General features: G+C 42.4%; 1 protein-coding gene across 1 annotated transcript in view; it reads left to right on the top strand.

Moving 5' to 3' along the window:
• The window catches only part of FNDC1 (fibronectin type III domain containing 1), a 63,148-nt gene that overhangs the window by 26,227 nt on the left and 19,553 nt on the right, over positions 1-17,368 (top strand). Inside the window, exons 5-11 of the mRNA XM_063390083.1 lie at positions 795-982; positions 1,637-1,744; positions 3,926-4,114; positions 4,907-7,243; positions 9,006-9,139; positions 10,922-11,033; positions 12,014-12,391. Of these exons, the coding sequence (XP_063246153.1) occupies positions 795-982; positions 1,637-1,744; positions 3,926-4,114; positions 4,907-7,243; positions 9,006-9,139; positions 10,922-11,033; positions 12,014-12,391 (3,446 nt within the window). The remainder of the gene's footprint in view (positions 1-794; positions 983-1,636; positions 1,745-3,925; positions 4,115-4,906; positions 7,244-9,005; positions 9,140-10,921; positions 11,034-12,013; positions 12,392-17,368) is intronic.

The following is a 17,368-nucleotide window of genomic DNA, read 5'->3' as shown; positions in this document are numbered from 1 at the left end:
GACGAGGCACAGCCCACAGAGGTGAGGTGTTGAGTTGTCAAAACAGTCTACAGCTTTGAGATGACCATACTGTGGGTGGAGGAAGCATCACTGCAGTGGGAAAGACACCCATCATTGCACCCTGCGTCCTCTGACCCTCCAAAAGCCCCATGCAGCTGAGGCTGAGCAGGCTGGGGCTCCTGTGAGTGAGAGCTTGGCTTGTGGCAGCGTGCTGCAGCAGTTGGAGACCAAAACAAACAAGGAAATGGGCTGGAAACTGCTGAAGATCTGAAAGCACTGGATTGTGTTGCTCAGCCTGGGAACACTGAAGAGCTGTGCAGACTGGTGCTGAAATACCCTGAGAGTCACAGCAGGAAAACTAGTAACTTTTGATGTTCTCTGTTTTTTAGTGGATGCAGTTATCTAGGCAGAGAGGTGGGAACTGAGCCACTGGTGCTGCTCTGGGAGCAGGGGCCTGCCAGCAATCCTGCCATGCTCATGGCCATGGGGCAGTGAGATGGTGGTGTGGAAACCCCCAGGATACCTGGCTCAGTTCAGGAAATCCTGCAGCTTTCCCCCAGGAAAGAGCGTGTTTTGACTAAGAGTCTTGAAAGAGTGGTCCATTCTTTGGGGTGAAGGTAATCACAAAAAATACGCTGGGCTTTGTTATTGGTACTTTGTTGTTTGCACTTTGGTAGGTTCCTCCCTAAGCCCCAGCAGGCTACTTGAGGGCAAAGCATCCTTGTCCCGCCTTGGTTCTGCTAATGCTAGGCTTCCACTTGCAAACTTTGTTTTTCCTGTGTTCCTGATGCCAGGCAGTACAACGTTCGCTATCGGGAAAAGGGGGAATCGGCGAGGTGGGATTACAAGCAGGTGTCCAACCGGCGGGCACTGGTGGAGAGCCTGGTGCCAGACACTATGTATGAGTTTGCCATCCAGATCTTGGAGGGAGAAAAGGAGGGCAAATGGAGCGTGTCTGTTTACCAGCGGACCCCAGAGGCAGGTATGCATTCAACAGTTCCTTGGGGTTACACAAGTTGTAGGGTTTGAGCTGTGGGATAGGGCTGGCTTGAGGGAAAGCCAGAACAAAACAAGTGACTGCTTGGGACAGCAGAGGGTTGAGAGTGTGGGAAAGGCCTCAGTGCTGCTGCCTGCATCCCTGCAGTAGTGAAGCACAGCAGGGGAGCACACCCAGCTGCTCTTGTGGTGCAAGGAGAACAAGGGGAGGTGGCTCAGGTATTTCTCTGGGACGGGTCAGTGACTTGGACCCCTGCAGCTAGATGTGTCCCTCCCTTTGAGAAGAGCAACCTGGCTTTCATTCCTCTCTTTGAACAGCAAATTTAAATCCTCCCTCCTCCATGGAGATGCTGTCAATCCCCTTTGGTAGAGGGAAGTGGTCCATGATAACCAAATTATCATGTCGTTCCAGCTAAGCCACAATAGCAGTCTTGTGCAGACCTCCTGTTCCTAAAAATGTGGAATAGAATTTCACTATGGCAATCTGAGAGAGAGATGTGACAGAGACAAGCATGGACCTGAGCCATGTGTACTGTTCACATTTATCTTGGAAGTAGCTATATAGGAATCTCTGCTGTGGAGCAAAAGGTGTATGCTGTGTTGATTCTTACTTGCCTCTTCTGCTTATGGCTGTTCCCAGCTCCTGCCAGTGCACCTGAAAATTTGGATGTTTGGCCATTAAAGGGGAAGCCAACCTCTGTAGCAGCATCCTGGGATGCTCTCCCAGAGAGCGAAGGAAAAGTCAAAGGTGAGTCTTCACTTTTGGTTTCTAACTCCCTCAAGAAGCTGATGTTGTCAAAGGCAGACTGCTGCCCTGCAGTAAGCTTGGCTGTGCCAGGAATTCTTTCACTTGATTAAACCCAAACAAGAGTTTCGTGTTTCCAGCCCAGTGTCTCCACAGTGCCACTGAGAAGCCACCGTCACTGTCTGCCTGGGATGTCACACAGGTTCCTGGGGTGTCATGCATGCACATTTTACCTCTTCTTCCGTTAGTAGGCAGGTCAAAATGAGGCTCAAGAAGGAAGTTTTCAGAAAGATTTTTAAGAATTAGTTGAAGAGGAAAAAGTTAGGTAGTTGCCAAGAATGTGAATGAGTTTATGTTGTGTTTTATTTCTAGTTTGTCATTGAAGGAAATCCTCAGTTTAAGACGCAAACACAAATCTGATTTCAGCAGATACCATGCATAAATCTTGTGTACTATAGTGTTATTTTACATAGTCATAAAGGTAATTTGCCAGCTGGCTAAGTTTTTGAATAGAATTAAAGAAAAAGTTCTTTCTGGGATTTTTTTCCTGTTTCCCTCTGAAAATGAGACTGATTTTTTAGCCTCCTGTTCTTCAGTAGTTAACAGGATTGTGTTCTCAAATGACACAAGTTTTTGGAGGACCCTTATCAGCACTACAGCATCTCAGAATTTGAAAAATCATTGGCCTGGAGGGAGGTACACCGTGTCTGCGAGACCTACTTTATGTGTTCTTCAGGGTAGTGGTGGAATTCCTTCCTTTTTTGAAGTCAGTAGAAGTCTGGCCAATTGCTTCAATGGAGCTGCAGTTGTGTCCAAGAATCATTATTTCTGTAAGAAGGGTCATGCAGGGACATTATCTTATATTTCAAGTCTGCTCCTAATTTTGACCAATCTGTAGCCCTTTGTGGAGTTTTCTCTGCATTGTTATTAGGTGATTCATCCTAGGCAATCATTTTAAAGACACCTAATATTCAAGGGTTGAGTGCTTATACTCATCTAATATATCATTTGAGTATGAAGTGTTACAGGAGAGGTCTTATTTTTAACTAAATAAATGGCAAGATATTTTTACTGGCTAACAGAAGTCACTGAATTAGCATGTCATGGTCATTTTGATAGCATGTGGTAATCAGGAATTTCTTTCTTTTGATCCTTTTGTTTTTCAACCCTGTCCTTTTATGTATTTATACCACATATTAAAATAATGACAAAAAATGTTCTCCAGTAGCCATTTGAGAGTTACCAGAAGCTACACCAGTGTCCCTGCTATGAAATCAACTCCTGTGTAAAAAAAAAAGGAAAAAAAGAAACGATTCAAAGAAAAAAGATTCATGCCTTCTGATACCTTGATTTGTTTTTCAGTAGAGCATTAAATATATTTGCATAGAAAATACTTTTTTTTTTCCTTGATTTTGATGAACTTTGCATATGTTTCTTAACACAATGAATGTGGGCTCACTTTCAGAAAAAAAAGATTGTTTTCATGCCATTATGTTTTCTCATTGTGGCATTGTGGCTCCTCAGGTATTATTGTGGGGTTTTATGTAGAGAGAGAAAGCTGGCAGCCCATGAAATATATTCTGAAAATCCCGGTTTTGTCCGATACCTGTGCCTCTTACAGAGGATTTGAAAAGAAAACAGAGCTTGCACGTGTCTGAGATCTCACCTGCACTCCTTGGGAGTATATTGGGAAGATTGCTCTTCATGCCCAGAATTGTTCCTGTAGGGGTGAAATTTCTCTCAGTAGAGAAAGCTAAGACAGAGCACAGATATCACAGTAATTCAAAACTCGAAGGTGAGAGCAGGATGAGCTTCAAAGTGGCAACGAGACCTTGCTTTGCTCTCTCTGCTGTGGTGTTTGGGCCTAGCTCTGGTTAAGCACAGTGTGTCATATATTGATTTTGTTGGACAGATGTGATGTTGCTACCATTTGGCAAATCCGCAGTGCTGATATTTTCTGGTAGAAGTCTCTCTTCTGAATAAGAACAAATGTTCAACTTAACCTACATACATACGTATATCTCTCTCTCATGTCTTTATACTCCAGCTGTTGACTCGGCGTGCATTGCTAGTGTATTAATTTTAGTAATGCACGTTCTAATTCATCCTGCCCATACAGTCTGTCCGCTGGAAACAGGACTGTTTTCAGTTTCCTCCTTCCAACCGTCTGCCAAATCATTTCAGAATACATTCTTTCATACGCCCCGGCTCTCAAGCCATTTGGAGCAAAGTCCATCACCTACTCTGGAGCTACAACATCAGCCATAATAGATGGTCTGCAGGCCGGGGAGCGCTATATTTTCAAAATTCGTGCAGCAAACAGGAGGGGACCGGGTCCTCAGTCAAAAGCCTTCAGTGTGGCCATCCCAGCAGGTGAGCACCGAGCCATGAGCCAATGCTCTGGTTCACCCACTCTTGCCTCAATCCCAGTTGTGTTAATTCTTACTGACACAACTCCTCTGCATGCTGTCTGACCTGTGGGATTTGACTTCCTTAGTATTGTTTCTGCTTGCTCTTTTTATCATTACGTTGTCCAAGTAGGTCTTTGTAACTCTTCAGCATGTAAAAGGACATCTTTATGGACATTTTAGCCTCTTAAATAAATGCATGCCATGATCTATGACAACCTTATGTGCTCTTCTTATCCAGAGGCCAAAGAATGCAATGCTCTGGGTCTTTGGCTGCTCTGTTCCTGACAGCTCCCAATTTTGAAAGGCACCTAGTGTCTTATTGAGATACTACTTCTTGTGTTTGGCTCTTGCCAAAAAATTACTGTTGTAGGAGCAGAATGTTTGCTGGGTTAGCTAAAAAGGTGGGCCACAGCCTTACATGGGGTAACACAGCACCATGCCATCAATGCACCATGCCACCGTGACCAAATTCTGATGATTTGGTTCCCCTAAAAGAGTGTTGCAGTCCCTGATTTGAGTATTTTTGATTTTAATTGGTCTATGTTTTACCCAAGCAAGAGTAATTCCACATAGGTACCTCCCTACAACCCAGGACTTAGTTTGGCTGGACTCCACAGCCTGGTTAATACAGAAAAAATTATTGTCTCATATTCTCATAAGTTGTTTTGTTCTTGCTGCCTGGGTGGTTTCTGCTTTTGCTCAGGTTTTGTGAATCTTCTGTTGTTGTGAATAAACATGTTTCTTTTGCCCCTAGCTGCTCATGAGGATTCAGTTCAGAAAACAAAAATTCAGGATAATTCAGAGGCTAAAAAGACTGGGAACGCTGGCTCATCTCCTTCTCAAAGTTCTTCTGTTTCTTCAAAAGCCCAGCTGTCACCTTCTTCTAAGGAGTTATCTGTTCATTCACCTGGTGTTAGTGATAAAAAGAGTCTTCTTTCTGAATATAAGAACAAAATCTTGACTCGAGGGGCCCTAAGTAAATCTCAGTTACCTTCTAGAAAGGCAGAAGAGCTGGAACCTGACCTCCAGTCCACTGAGGTGACAGATAATCATGATTCCTCCCAGGAAGCTACAGTGTCACCGCCAAAAGCCCAGGACCACAGGAGGAATGTTAAACCCTTGTCCCCTAGCCGGCCAGTGCACCCTGTCCTTGCCTCAGGGAGGATGTCTGTTCGAACCCACACATCTGAGGTGTCAAGCCAGATGAGCACAGAGAAACGTGAGCCACCAGCACTGTTACCGTCGTCAGCACAACATTCTTCTGCCTCATCCGTTCCCACATACACAGATAGTGAAACAAAGCAACTGAGGCAAAGCAACAGCAATGTGCCTTCTAAGACGTCTTCCCATCCTCTGCCCTCCAAAAATAATGGTAATGTGGAAGGGAAGCCTGATCCCATGCTGATGAAAGTGTCTTCTAAAACTTCAGATCCTGGTCGCCAGGTCTTGCCGTCAAATCGGCAATCTGCTGTTTCTCATGAGGGTGTCTTAGGCCATCGCAGTAGGTTTGGCTCTCTAGGTCATTCACAACAACCTGCTTCCAAATCAGCAGATTCCCATGCGCATGACAGCCATAGCGAGTTTGACAGTGAAGAAGCGGAGGACAGAGCAGGACAGCCCAGTTCTAGGTCACAGCAAACAAGACTATCGTCAGCCTCCAGTTCCCGCCCATGGAAGGATTCGAAATCAGCTGCGGCAGCAGTCTCATCGAGGGCTGTTGTTCCTGGTTACACTTCACCTCACTCTCGCTCCTCCACCAGTGCCAAATCCAAGGGAAAGGATGTGGATAAGAATTATAGGGAGGACTCACAAGATGAAAACCCCTTATTTCCTTCTTTGCCCTCTTCCAGGCAGTCTTCTTCAGCAATCCATTCCAAGAGAAGAAATCCTCAGGTTGATTCTGATTCGCACCCCAGAGAGACAAATGGTGAAAAATCACCCCACTCTGACTCAGCAGAACAACAAAGTCAGACAGCTGCTCCAGAAAAACATTCTCTTTTGCAGTCTTCTCTTTCCAAATACAAACCAGAAGAGCAGGGCAATCGAGAGGTAAAAGAAATGCTTGCTCGATCAAAACCAAGCGAGTCTTTGCCTAGAAAGACATTCTCTTCTCGTCTTCCAGTGGAGAAAATCTCCCACTCAGAGCCTCCACAGAGGGCCCAAACCAGTCCTTCCATACTGCATTCAAGGGGCCGGCGCCTCCCATCTCATGTCTCATCCCAAAGTAATGAAGAGTTGCAGGAAGATGATGATGAGGATGGAACAGAGGGCAGTGACAGAGCAAGCAGGCGCTCTGTGTTTCTTAAAGACGTGTCCTCTTCTAGGGGATTATCTGCATCTTTCTCTCAGGGAAGTTCAAGTTCATCTCAATCAAAGCAAGAGCAGCCAGGTTCTCAGGTACCTTCGTACAAACCAAAACAGCCACTCTCCAGTTCTGCCAGTGACACAGCAAAAAGCAACCAGTATAATCAAAGATTGTCACCCACTTTGAGACAAGCTCGTCCTTCGTTACCTACTCGCTCAGGAGTTGCTACAAGAACAGCGTCCCAAACAGGGAAAAAAAATGGCCTGTTGCCCTCAAAAATGTCTAACACTGAACTTCCTCAGAAAGTTCCTTCCCTCTCTTCATCTAAATCTCATCAGTCAGTTTCTAATGAAGAGGATGATTATTACAGTGAATATGATCAAAAAGAACTGGAAGAGAAACCCACATCTTTGGCAGCAAAACGGTCCCCTTCTCTTTCCAGAGGTAACAAAAACGTATATGAAGATACTGCTAGCAATAAAAGAAAATCTATGGACACTCTTCTACCTCACAAAGTAAGTTCTGAAGAAGAAGAGATGGAAAAACCTGCAGTATTAAAAGTGTCTTCTCCTGAATCACCAAGAAGCTCTGCCATGGCATCACAGTCCACTAACAAACACACCCCATCTAAACCAAGCTTTGTCTGGCCACGTTCTTCTGCATCTACCACCACACACACCGTTTCTCCAGCAGTTTCTTCCACTTTGTCTCCTCGTCAGCGGCTACTGAACTCCAGGCTAGGGAGCCCTTCTCAGCGGCAATTTGTCAGACCTCCTTATAGACCAGGTATCCCGCCTTTGATGTATTAATGTCACTAATTGTGTTTTTCTTAAGATCAGCAGTTAGATGAAAAGTCCTCCAGCAGAATGTAGGTTCAATTATTTAGTATAATGTGTTGCCTTTTATTTTGGTGGTTGCTGGGAAGCCCAGTTCTTGAGGACATTGCCTATTTGGTGTAATGTGGTGCCCCAGATGCTTTTTCCTGTAGTCTGATCTTCACAGGATCCCATGAGCCACAGAGAGGGTGACAGAGTTAAGTGCTAAATTAGAAAAGTTCCTTATTGAGCAATGACTTCACTGAATGCTCATTGAAAGCCCATTCGTACTCAGAATGTGACAGCCTCTCAGGAATGAAGCTCTTCATTGTGGATTGCTGAAAGGCCTTTATAGGTTCCATACTATCACCTTGCCCATGCCTAGACAGTGAGACGTTTCCTCATGGTGCCCTGGCATTCCATGTTTTCTTTGATGAGTCTCTAAGCCACTTTCCTCTTTTTTCTAAGTGACAGCTCAGGGTTGCCCGTACCTGTTGAGGACTGAGCCCATCACAGCCAGCCCATCTAATACCTTTGTGGCTGTGATTTACCCTAAAAGTTAGAGACTTGCTTTCTGACAGAATATCTGCTGACCTGGGTAGTGGAATAGAGGGTCCACTACACATCAAGGTATTGGTTCCTCATGTCACCTATGGAAAATCCCTGACAGCCTCAGTGACTTTGCTGGGTAGAAATACCTTTTCTCCCTCCAATGCATGGATATCCAAAACAGTATTTCGTGCCCTTAGTGTTTTAATAAATACCTTCTGTATTATCTGTAGATAGTAATGTTTTGTTTGAAGTGGCCTCACTGTTACACAGTGAGGGCTGTGCAGCTGGGCTGTTGCATCTGATATACTTTAGTCAGACTCAGTGTTGTGTAGAGGTTCACCAGCTTAAAGAGCTTTAAGGTGGGAGTAGACCTTGATTAATACAGGGGATAATGTGGCATGAAAAAAATAACAGATTTCTGTATTGAGGTTATTTAAGGTTAGTACTAGGAATGTAATTGTTAAGTTATAGCAAACAATTGTTCAGTTAATTATTTTTTCCAGTCTATATTTTTTCCCATTATATTTTTCTGGAGGCAAGTCTCTCAGATAAGATGTGAAGATTGCCACCGTTTCAGAGCTGGGGGGCCTACAGCTCAGTGCTACTGCTTCTCCACTTCTGACCTAAGTATGCTTCTGTTTAGGGGGTTTTCAGCTAGAGGAGGATATTCCTTTGTTTTCCAGGTTAAAAAAAAGTAGTTGTAGAGATAATTCCCATGCCCTCTCCTTTCAGTTTGTCAGTACATGTTTGTATAAGGATAGGATTGAACAAGGGGTTGTGTTTCATAATGGTTTCTTTCTTCATCCCACTTCTGAAATGCTTACAAAGATCACACACATTTTAATGACTTTAGTGCCATGAAGAAATATTGCCCTGCTTTCTTTTTTTTAAAAAAAGAAGGAATAGAGAGACCAAATAAACATGATAGAGATGAGCAGTGAGTGTTTAACCTCTTCATAAAAAACAATTTCAGATTCTTGTGTCAGCAGCAAAAATCTGATAGTGTCACAACAGTTGTTCCAAGAGGAAATGGACTGTCTGGTTTGTGGAGTGTGATGAGGTCTTTTTCTGTTCTCATTTATATTCAGATCAGCCAGAAAATGTTTTTACTTGCAATTTAAAATGTGGCTTATAGGTTGCACAGGCTTCTTCAGAACAATGTGTTTTCTTCCCTGTTTCAGGTTATAATGGCAGACCAAATCTTACAATGAAAAATGGAAATGGAAATGGAAATGGAAATGGAAAAGTAATCCCTGGTAATAATGGAAAACCAAGTGGACAGAAAGTAATCAATGGCCCTCAAGGAGCAAAGTGGGTAGGGTGACTTTCTCTCAAAATTCAAGATGTTTTGGCCTTTTATTGTACTTGTATTTTCATTAAGAAAAGACAGGCAAGCAGTGTGCTCAGTCAATGCAGCTGTAAAGTGAAGCTATACTTAGTGGTTTAGTTTCCACTGTCCCACTGAAATCTAATGACAAATTCTGGGTTTTGTTATTTTAACCTTTTAAACGTAAAGCCTGATGGGTTAAATTGTAAACTATAACATTACTCCTATAAAATTTAGAAAAAACATTTTTTCATCAGAGTCAGGGAGATTTGTGCTCCCCAGTGACTCAGGGACTCTTGACACAACAGGCTCTTGTCTGCTGTGCAGTGTGAGTGGAGACTGCCTGGGATAGCTGCTGTGAAAGATGTGTTCAGCAATGCTTGTCCCAGACCCATGCTCCATGTAGAAGCTCCTGAGTAAGACTTTGACATAAAAAGTGACTCCATAACTGTCACGATGCTTTAAATGCACTTATGTAGGTTTTGCCATTCTTACAGCTGTGTTTCCAGAGGTATATGCAGAAGAGCTCAGATGCTATTGATAGGAAAGCCCCACAAGCTGCATGCATGCTCACACCTTGTCTTTTGAAATCCTTTACAATGAGTTTTTAATCAAGGAAAGCAAGGGAAGGAGCTGGTGCTTCCTGCATGTTTTCCCAAGTGCTGAGCAGTAGGAGTCTGTGATCAGCCTCCCTGGCATCAGCAGAGCTGCTTTCACATGGCATGATACAGAAAGACATTTATTTTATGGCCACTTCAATCTTACCATTTTCTTTAGAGGAACATTAAAAAGTGCATCAGGTGTGTCACATTCAAGGGAGGCATTTTGAAAAGCATGCCCAAAGTCCTTCAAATGGACTTCAGAAAGTGGGCTAGAAGGGTCCTTGGAATGCTGTGGGGCATATCTCTGCCTCTTGAGGGGAAGGCGTGGCTGGAAGCAGGAGGAATGCCTTGTAAAGCAAGAGCATCTATGCCAAATCTGGGGCCTGGAGGGCTTCAGAGACTGTTCTCATCATCTGCTGCCCTTCCTGCTGCAGTCTTTACTCAGCACCAGATGTAAGTCTGTCTTGCCAACCTGGAATTGTTGCTTCTGTCCCTCTCCCAGTTTCCTCACAGCATTTAACACCTTTTGCATTTTTGTGTTCTGTGGTTCAGTGTCTGTCACCTCAGGTTAAAGCAGCATACAGTTCAGCTATTTTGGGTTGAAATAGCAACAAGGCCTGAATTTTAACTGCAGGTAGCTCTGGAATTCAGTCCAGGCTCTCAGACATGAGACAAAGGCTTTTCTTCAGTCTCCTACCCCAATTAAAATCTTAGCTACTTTGTTTTCACTGCTGTTTCAATATAAAGTAAGTAGTGTAATATTTAATTTTCTTTTGGTTAGACATAATTCTAAATCCCATTTTCAAAATGACTCAGAGTCATATAGAAATCAGTATTACAGGAATTCACCTTAGGAGTTGCACAGCCCAAGAAAATCAAGGGATTTGCTCATTTCCACACTACAGTAGCTGCAGAGCTACACAGCTACAGTAGGTGGTATGAATATGGCTGTGCAGCTCTGGAGGCCAGTTCCTGGGAATCTGCTTTCTTCAGCAATGATATTTCAGTGATTACTATACACTTAGTTAGTTTTAAAAGTTCAAGTGAGTTGTAGCTATTCCTGAACATCACACTTAGTGTCTGAATTTCCCCAGGATTTCTGTTGCTGTGAGATTTCATTTCACCTCCTCTTGGGTTAGCTAAACTTGAGTCCATCTATTGCTTTTAGATTGTAGATCTTGACCGAGGGCTAGTGTTAAATGCTGAAGGAAAATACCTCCAAGACTCCCAAGGCAATCCTCTCCGAGTGAAATTAGGAGGAGATGGACGTACAATTGTTGGTGAGTTACAACTTCCTTCTTACAGAAAAAAGCAGTTTTTGTACACTTAGGACAAATCTTTGAGCTGTTGAATGCTTCAGGCATCCCCAGGTCCCATGCAAGCCATTGGGAGTTGCTTGTACCTCAAGTCTCCACCAGACAGTCAGCACATCGCAGGACCTGGGGAGGCTTTGAGTCACCCTGTGGGACTGCAGAGTACAAGGCAGAAAGAATCACTCGAGTCCATCTCACTTGTATCAGCATTAGAAAGGACTGCAGAACTGAGCCAGAATAAAAACTGATGATTAGAATTAGGAAGGATGATTGTTTATATCTTTGTATACATAGAAATTATTATTCCCGACTGCTAGCACTGTACCAGCCATATGGATCTGTTTACTTCATTGTTTTTTTCTAGAACTGAGCAAAAATAGTAAGAAACCCTGTTTGTGTTCTCTGAAGACACTGCTGTATGCATGTCAGTCCATCTGTACACATCTCTCGAATACAAATTCAGTGCCTATTGTTAACTTGGCTACCATGAATATTTACAGTACCCAGAATCTGGCACACAAGTTTATCTGCAGTGACAACATCTTGCCATATTTTCCTTGCACTTGTTTGACATTAAGGAGCAGAATATGGATTCATCATACATTTCATCAGCAGTTATGAGAGTGACTTAGATGAAATGTTGTCATTGTCTGTACATTGTGATTCTGAAATGAAACCTCCGTGGAGTCTTTATCAAACAGATGAAAAATGTGAACACCACTGTGGTTTCTCTGAGGTTCTTCAGAACCATTTTCCAGTTTTCTTAGCCATGGCTCTTTCCTAAGTAACACCCTCCTTCTCTGTCAGTTTACTTACAGGAGGCTGTATTCACTGTATTCAGTGCTTTTGTGGCATCTATTGTGATAAAACACAGTAATGCTTAATGCTATAAGCCTGAAGTGGATTAATGGTGAGATTTTTTTTGTTGTTTTGTTCTTCTCTCTTAGATGAAAAAGGTGCTCCAGTGGTGAGTCCTGATGGATTGCCTTTGTTTGGACATAGCAGATTTAGTAAACCTGTAGCAAGTGCACAAGATAAGCCAATAATAAGCCTTGGAGGAAAGCCTCTGATTGGTCTTGAAATGGTTAAGAAAACAACCACTCCCTCAACTACTACAACAACAATACCAACAACAACTACCACGACAACTACCACAACCACTACAACAACTGTTGCTACAACCACCACCACTCCTGAACCCACCACCACTGACCCACCCACCGAGAAACCCGCACCAACCTGTCCTCCAGGCACCTACGGAGAGTATGATGATGAGGGCAACTTGCTCCTGGGATTCGATGGCCTGCCAGAGTGCAACGCAGAAGGTAATTTCCTTTTGTGCTGTTTGGATTTCCATGGCTGTTACACAGATGTGGAACGGTAGGGAATCTACCTCTAAAGATTTTGGTCTGTTTGATAAGGTAGGAACTGAGATGACAGCATATGAAGAAGAGTTTGGGTGTTAAATGGATTTTCACTGAAAAATGCCAACTTCCACCAAAACTGAGGGGTTTTTGTGGAATTGTGTTGTTTTCAGCAAATTTCTTACATTGTGTTGGATCCACTTTTATTGCATATGTTCATTCACAGGGGTTCAAGTATAGGCAGTAGCTTTTCAGTCAAAGCACTTATATCTAAGTTTTTCTCATTCCATTTCAGGACAGCGTAGGACCCAGAGGAGCTATACATTTTGTCTATTTTGTGTTTGCTTATCACAATGAATTCTGAAAAGTCCCTTTTGAGCCCTGTGGAAACAGCATTTGCAAAGTGAGATTCTTGTTCTCTTGCCAGCCCTTAGAGATAGATTGTGTAGCAGGAATGCAGCACAGCACAGATGAAGCTGGTGAAAGGTAACCCAGGTTCTGCACAGATAAGGCAGAGAGTTGTACACTGATTTCTTTAATATCTGAAGATACAAACCAGTTTCAGTGCATGTAATTTTTTCCTGTTGCAGTTATACAAGCTTATGTTGTGGTGCCAAACTGAAATCCAAAGTAAACACATATAGATGCACTACAGTCTTTGGGTGTTGAGCCTGTTCCCTATCACGTTTTGTGCTTTCAACACCTGGATATTGCATTGCAAGTGAGTTAGCTGCTTATTTTGCCAAACCAGATCAAGGAGCACGTGGTAGCCCTTACTCTTCCAATTTGTAGGTAATCCTCAACTCAGTGTACTAATGGACAATAGCAGCACACCATGACTTTACCAGCATGTTGGCAATCAGACATCTGACAACTGCAGCAGCCAATTTTAATGGATAATGAAGCCCCTTTACCTTTCTTCCATACACCTGTATCTCTTAAGTCAAAGTAGGTTTACAAGTAGCTCACAAACCGTGGCCTAGGAAGCTGAGCTATCACTTTGAAAAGGGCAGTTGATGCCTAGAGAGGCTGCCTGGAACAGAGGCTAGACAGAGTTAAAGGAATTAAGTAGGTATTTATTAAAAGGCCTTCCAAGGATACTCCTTGGGCAGTACAAGAGCCTGGCTGTGGCTCTGGCCAAGACGAATTCAAGATGGACAACCAGTCATGAGTTTTCACACTTCTATAAGTTTTGGTTCATTTGCATATTTGGGTTAATTGTCTAATTACAGCTTCAGGTTATGAAGTTCCATCCTCCCAGTTTGCTCTCCTCAATTCACCGTTGTTTGTACCTTTTTGGGCTTGAAGCTGCAACAGTGTCCTTGGTTCTCAGGTTGGAAAAGGATTGTTTTGTCTAACCAAACTGTGAGGAGAGCTTGCTAATACTGAATATGAGGTTTAGAGTTACATTCTAAGGCAGTACAGAATATGAAAAATATGAAAACTAAAACTTAAGGCATGACAGTGATATAGAAAGGTGTGGCTTCAGCGACTCACAGTGAGTCAGTCTAAGGGTGGCATCTTGGGAGAAGATCTCAGAAGCAGAAAACAAAATTCCCTTACCAGCAGCCCTAGGTAACTAATGAGTCAGAGATGCCAGTTCCTTGTACAGGTGAAATGACAATGAGTTGTACTATTAGTATTTGTTAACAATTAGCCACGTTTAGCAGTGCGCAGTTATAGAAGTGTGCTTGTATGTGTAGATATGCACAGATGTGTACACACACAAGCATATGTATGTAAAAATCACTCAATCATTAAGTATTAATATGAAGAGGTTTGCTTTTCCCTGGGGAAAGTTCATAGTTCTGAATTGTACTTACAAAAGTGGTACAAATATTGTTAAATGCTGTCAATCTCATACTTTCAAAATTGCCTAAAGGGAACTATGATTTTTGGTAGTTAGAATCCCTCCCACACCCCCAGCTCCTTTTGCTTATCTTAAATGTTGATTATATCCTGTAATGTTTCCTCTTTTTTGGCCTGTGCTGTTTGGATGACCTCTTCTGAGAATGCACATTGTAGGAACAGTAGAAGTTCATGACATACATCTGGGGTTAAACTGAAAGTAGGCTCCAGAAGCTGAGCAACAAAATCCTTTGCAGTGTTATGTTTAGCAGAGTTGTGGGCTAGGGAATTTTCATGTGATTTTCCGAACACATAAAAAAAATCTGCTTGGATTCTTTGCCTTCTACCAGATGGGCTTGCTGAATCTTTGAATTTGACAGAGGCACAAATGAAAACTAAGTTTTTATTCAGGCTGTGTGTTCATTGAGAATGGCCTTTAAGTAACAAAATGCCTGGCATTTTGACTGTATGTCTGCAAATGCCTTACAGTGGAAGACTAAAAGGACAAAGATGGTGCTGGATTTCTCCTTCTTACCTGGTTCTTAGGGCTTCTTATCTTACAGCTTGAGCAATATTAGTCCCTACCTGGGAATTTTGGAAGCTTCCCTGAAGAGTCTTTTTTTTCCTTAGATTTTTCAAATCCTAGTGACCTGAAGATTAGAGAAACACAGCAAAACAGCCTGCCTGTTCCACAAAGGAACTTGCTTGAAGAGAAAAGATCTTTTTGGTATTTATTTAATGATGCCTGCTATTGTTTATCAAGGGAAGTGTATATTTCAAGAGGGGTAAACAACTACTACTTGAATTATCAAAACAATGCCATTTTCACTTGACCATTTCCAAATTATATTAAATTATATTTTTATCTTGTCTTTGCCTTTAATCTGAGTCTAGAAATTACTCCACATTGTTTAGTGAAATACTTTTTCTGCCAAAGCTTGATATTTGTTGCTAAGTGCTCTATTAACAAACAGATAGGGGCTGCAAGTGCCAAAACCCAGCTCCAAATGTTCTACTTAAGCTTTGGAAAATTCTTTTATCTTTGGCAGGATTTTCTCTCGATCCAGCAGAATTCAGCTTTTCACTAGATTCAGCAGTCTTTAGCTTTCAAGGAGGAGTTTGGCCACACAGGCATGATCTGTCAGTGAAATCAACTAAATTTTATTCATGAACTCACAAAGGAAAAAGCAAGTGGAGACTTAACCACACATTATATGTGATAAAATCAAGTGATGGATTTTGTAAGACAACAAGACTGTCCTTGCAGATGCCAAAAGTCTGTGGCAAGTGGTCACAGAAAGATTTGGCCCCATTTGTTACAGGCAGGGTTTACTCAAGAGCTTCAGCAAAGGGTGATGGAGCAAGGTGAAGAACTGCAGCTGGAGTCTGTACAGAAAATAATAAAACAAGAGGTCTGTTGGGAAGTACTATTACTGTCACCGTGACACAGCTAACACTAAACAAGCACAGACACTGAAATTGAGTACAAAAACAGAAAATGAAATTTGGCTTTGCTGGATTGTGGGTAGGCCAAAGAATTACTAGCTAATAAGCATGGATGAATTGAAATCTGCCCATGAAAGATTTCAAATTTCTGTATATCTGATCCTCTTCATTACTTGGATGTAGGCAGTCAAAGGTATGTGCATACATTATAGATGTTGGCCAGCTGTGGGTAGATCTGCAGAATTCAGTAAAGAATCTACTTTGTGACTGGCTACCCTCAGAAAGGCCAAGTGACTTCCAAGGGGATAATGTCCTGAAGAGTGGCCGCATTTCCTCTACCATGAGGAAATGTCAGATTCTAATATATGAAAGTCAGACAATAGTAAACCCATTTCCTGTGTTTTAAAGCATATTTTGGCATCAAAATTACAGAGTATTTAAAAGAAAATTATTTTAGGAGGAAAAAAGCAGTAATACAGTAATTGTTGGTTCTAAAAAAATTCAGCAAAATGAAAATGTATCATTCAGATTCTATTTGTGAACTATTTAACATTGGCAGTTGAAACTTTGCACTGTTTGCAGTCCTGGTTTAGTAAAAATAACACCATTGCTTCCATATTGAGTGTTACAGGAGCATGACCAATGTATGTGAAGTGTCCTGAGGTTAAAGCTGTCTCTCTCTGTCTTTGTTCACATGCTGGCCACTCTCTAGCCCCAGTATTGCATTGGAGACCTCTGATGGGACCTGCAGTAGGTTACAGCACAGTGCTTTTGCTTTGTTTGCATGGCTTTTTATGACTGTGCTGAGCTTTGTGTACTTTTTGGCTTCCCGGAATAAAGTGGAGAAACGCTTTCCTCAGAGTGTGCAGGAAAGCCTTTGGGATTCAACAGATGAGGTAGTTGATGGTTGATGTATCTGGTGCTGGATTCTTGCTCTGCAGAGGGAATGAGATAATATAAAGGAATAGTCAGCTGGGAAGTCTGTTGGTGCATCTACATTGGATTCTGGGGTGGACCAGTAGAGTGTTTTAGATGCGCACCTCATAATCATCTTGTCCTTGCTGTGCTTTCATTTGCATCCTGGGGCAATCTCACTCTGATGCCTAACTGAATTCATGTTGGATGAAACTAATGCAGAAGCAGTGCTTCAGGATTACACCTGTGTGGCCCAGCCTGTAATGGGCAGCCATTCCATAGCATCAGAGTAGAGCTAGTGCAGAGTAAAACCCCAGAAAATCCAGCACTAATGACTTCATTCTACAAATCCATTCTTTTTGGGCTGCATTCCTTGCAAGACCGTTGACACGGTCTTTAAATGTCATGGCTGTTTGTTTTCATACCTCCACAAAAATATCTGGGTAGAAATATTTAATTGCTTGGTTGGTTTCTTTGACATATAATGCTTTCACATTTGCTGCTTCTGAGACTGTAAAATATTGTCAAATTCAGATGTAATCATTATGTAGTTGCTGGCAGCCTACCTTTGCTTCAGAGAAGCTGGAGGCAGAGCTTCTGGAAGGTGTTTACTCTTTAATTTTGTGCAGCAGCTCTGAATCTGTGTTCCTCCAGCAAAACTCCTGACTACTACACTTAGCTTCTCATCTGTTATTCTCAGTGTGCAGAGCAGACTATCACAGTGTTATT

This window comes from Prinia subflava, chromosome 2 (assembly GCF_021018805.1).
Source record: "Prinia subflava isolate CZ2003 ecotype Zambia chromosome 2, Cam_Psub_1.2, whole genome shotgun sequence".
In the NCBI taxonomy this organism is placed as follows: Eukaryota; Metazoa; Chordata; class Aves; order Passeriformes; family Cisticolidae; genus Prinia; species Prinia subflava.
Note: the sequence above shows the minus strand (reverse complement) of the source record. Positions and strands in the feature narration are given on the sequence as shown.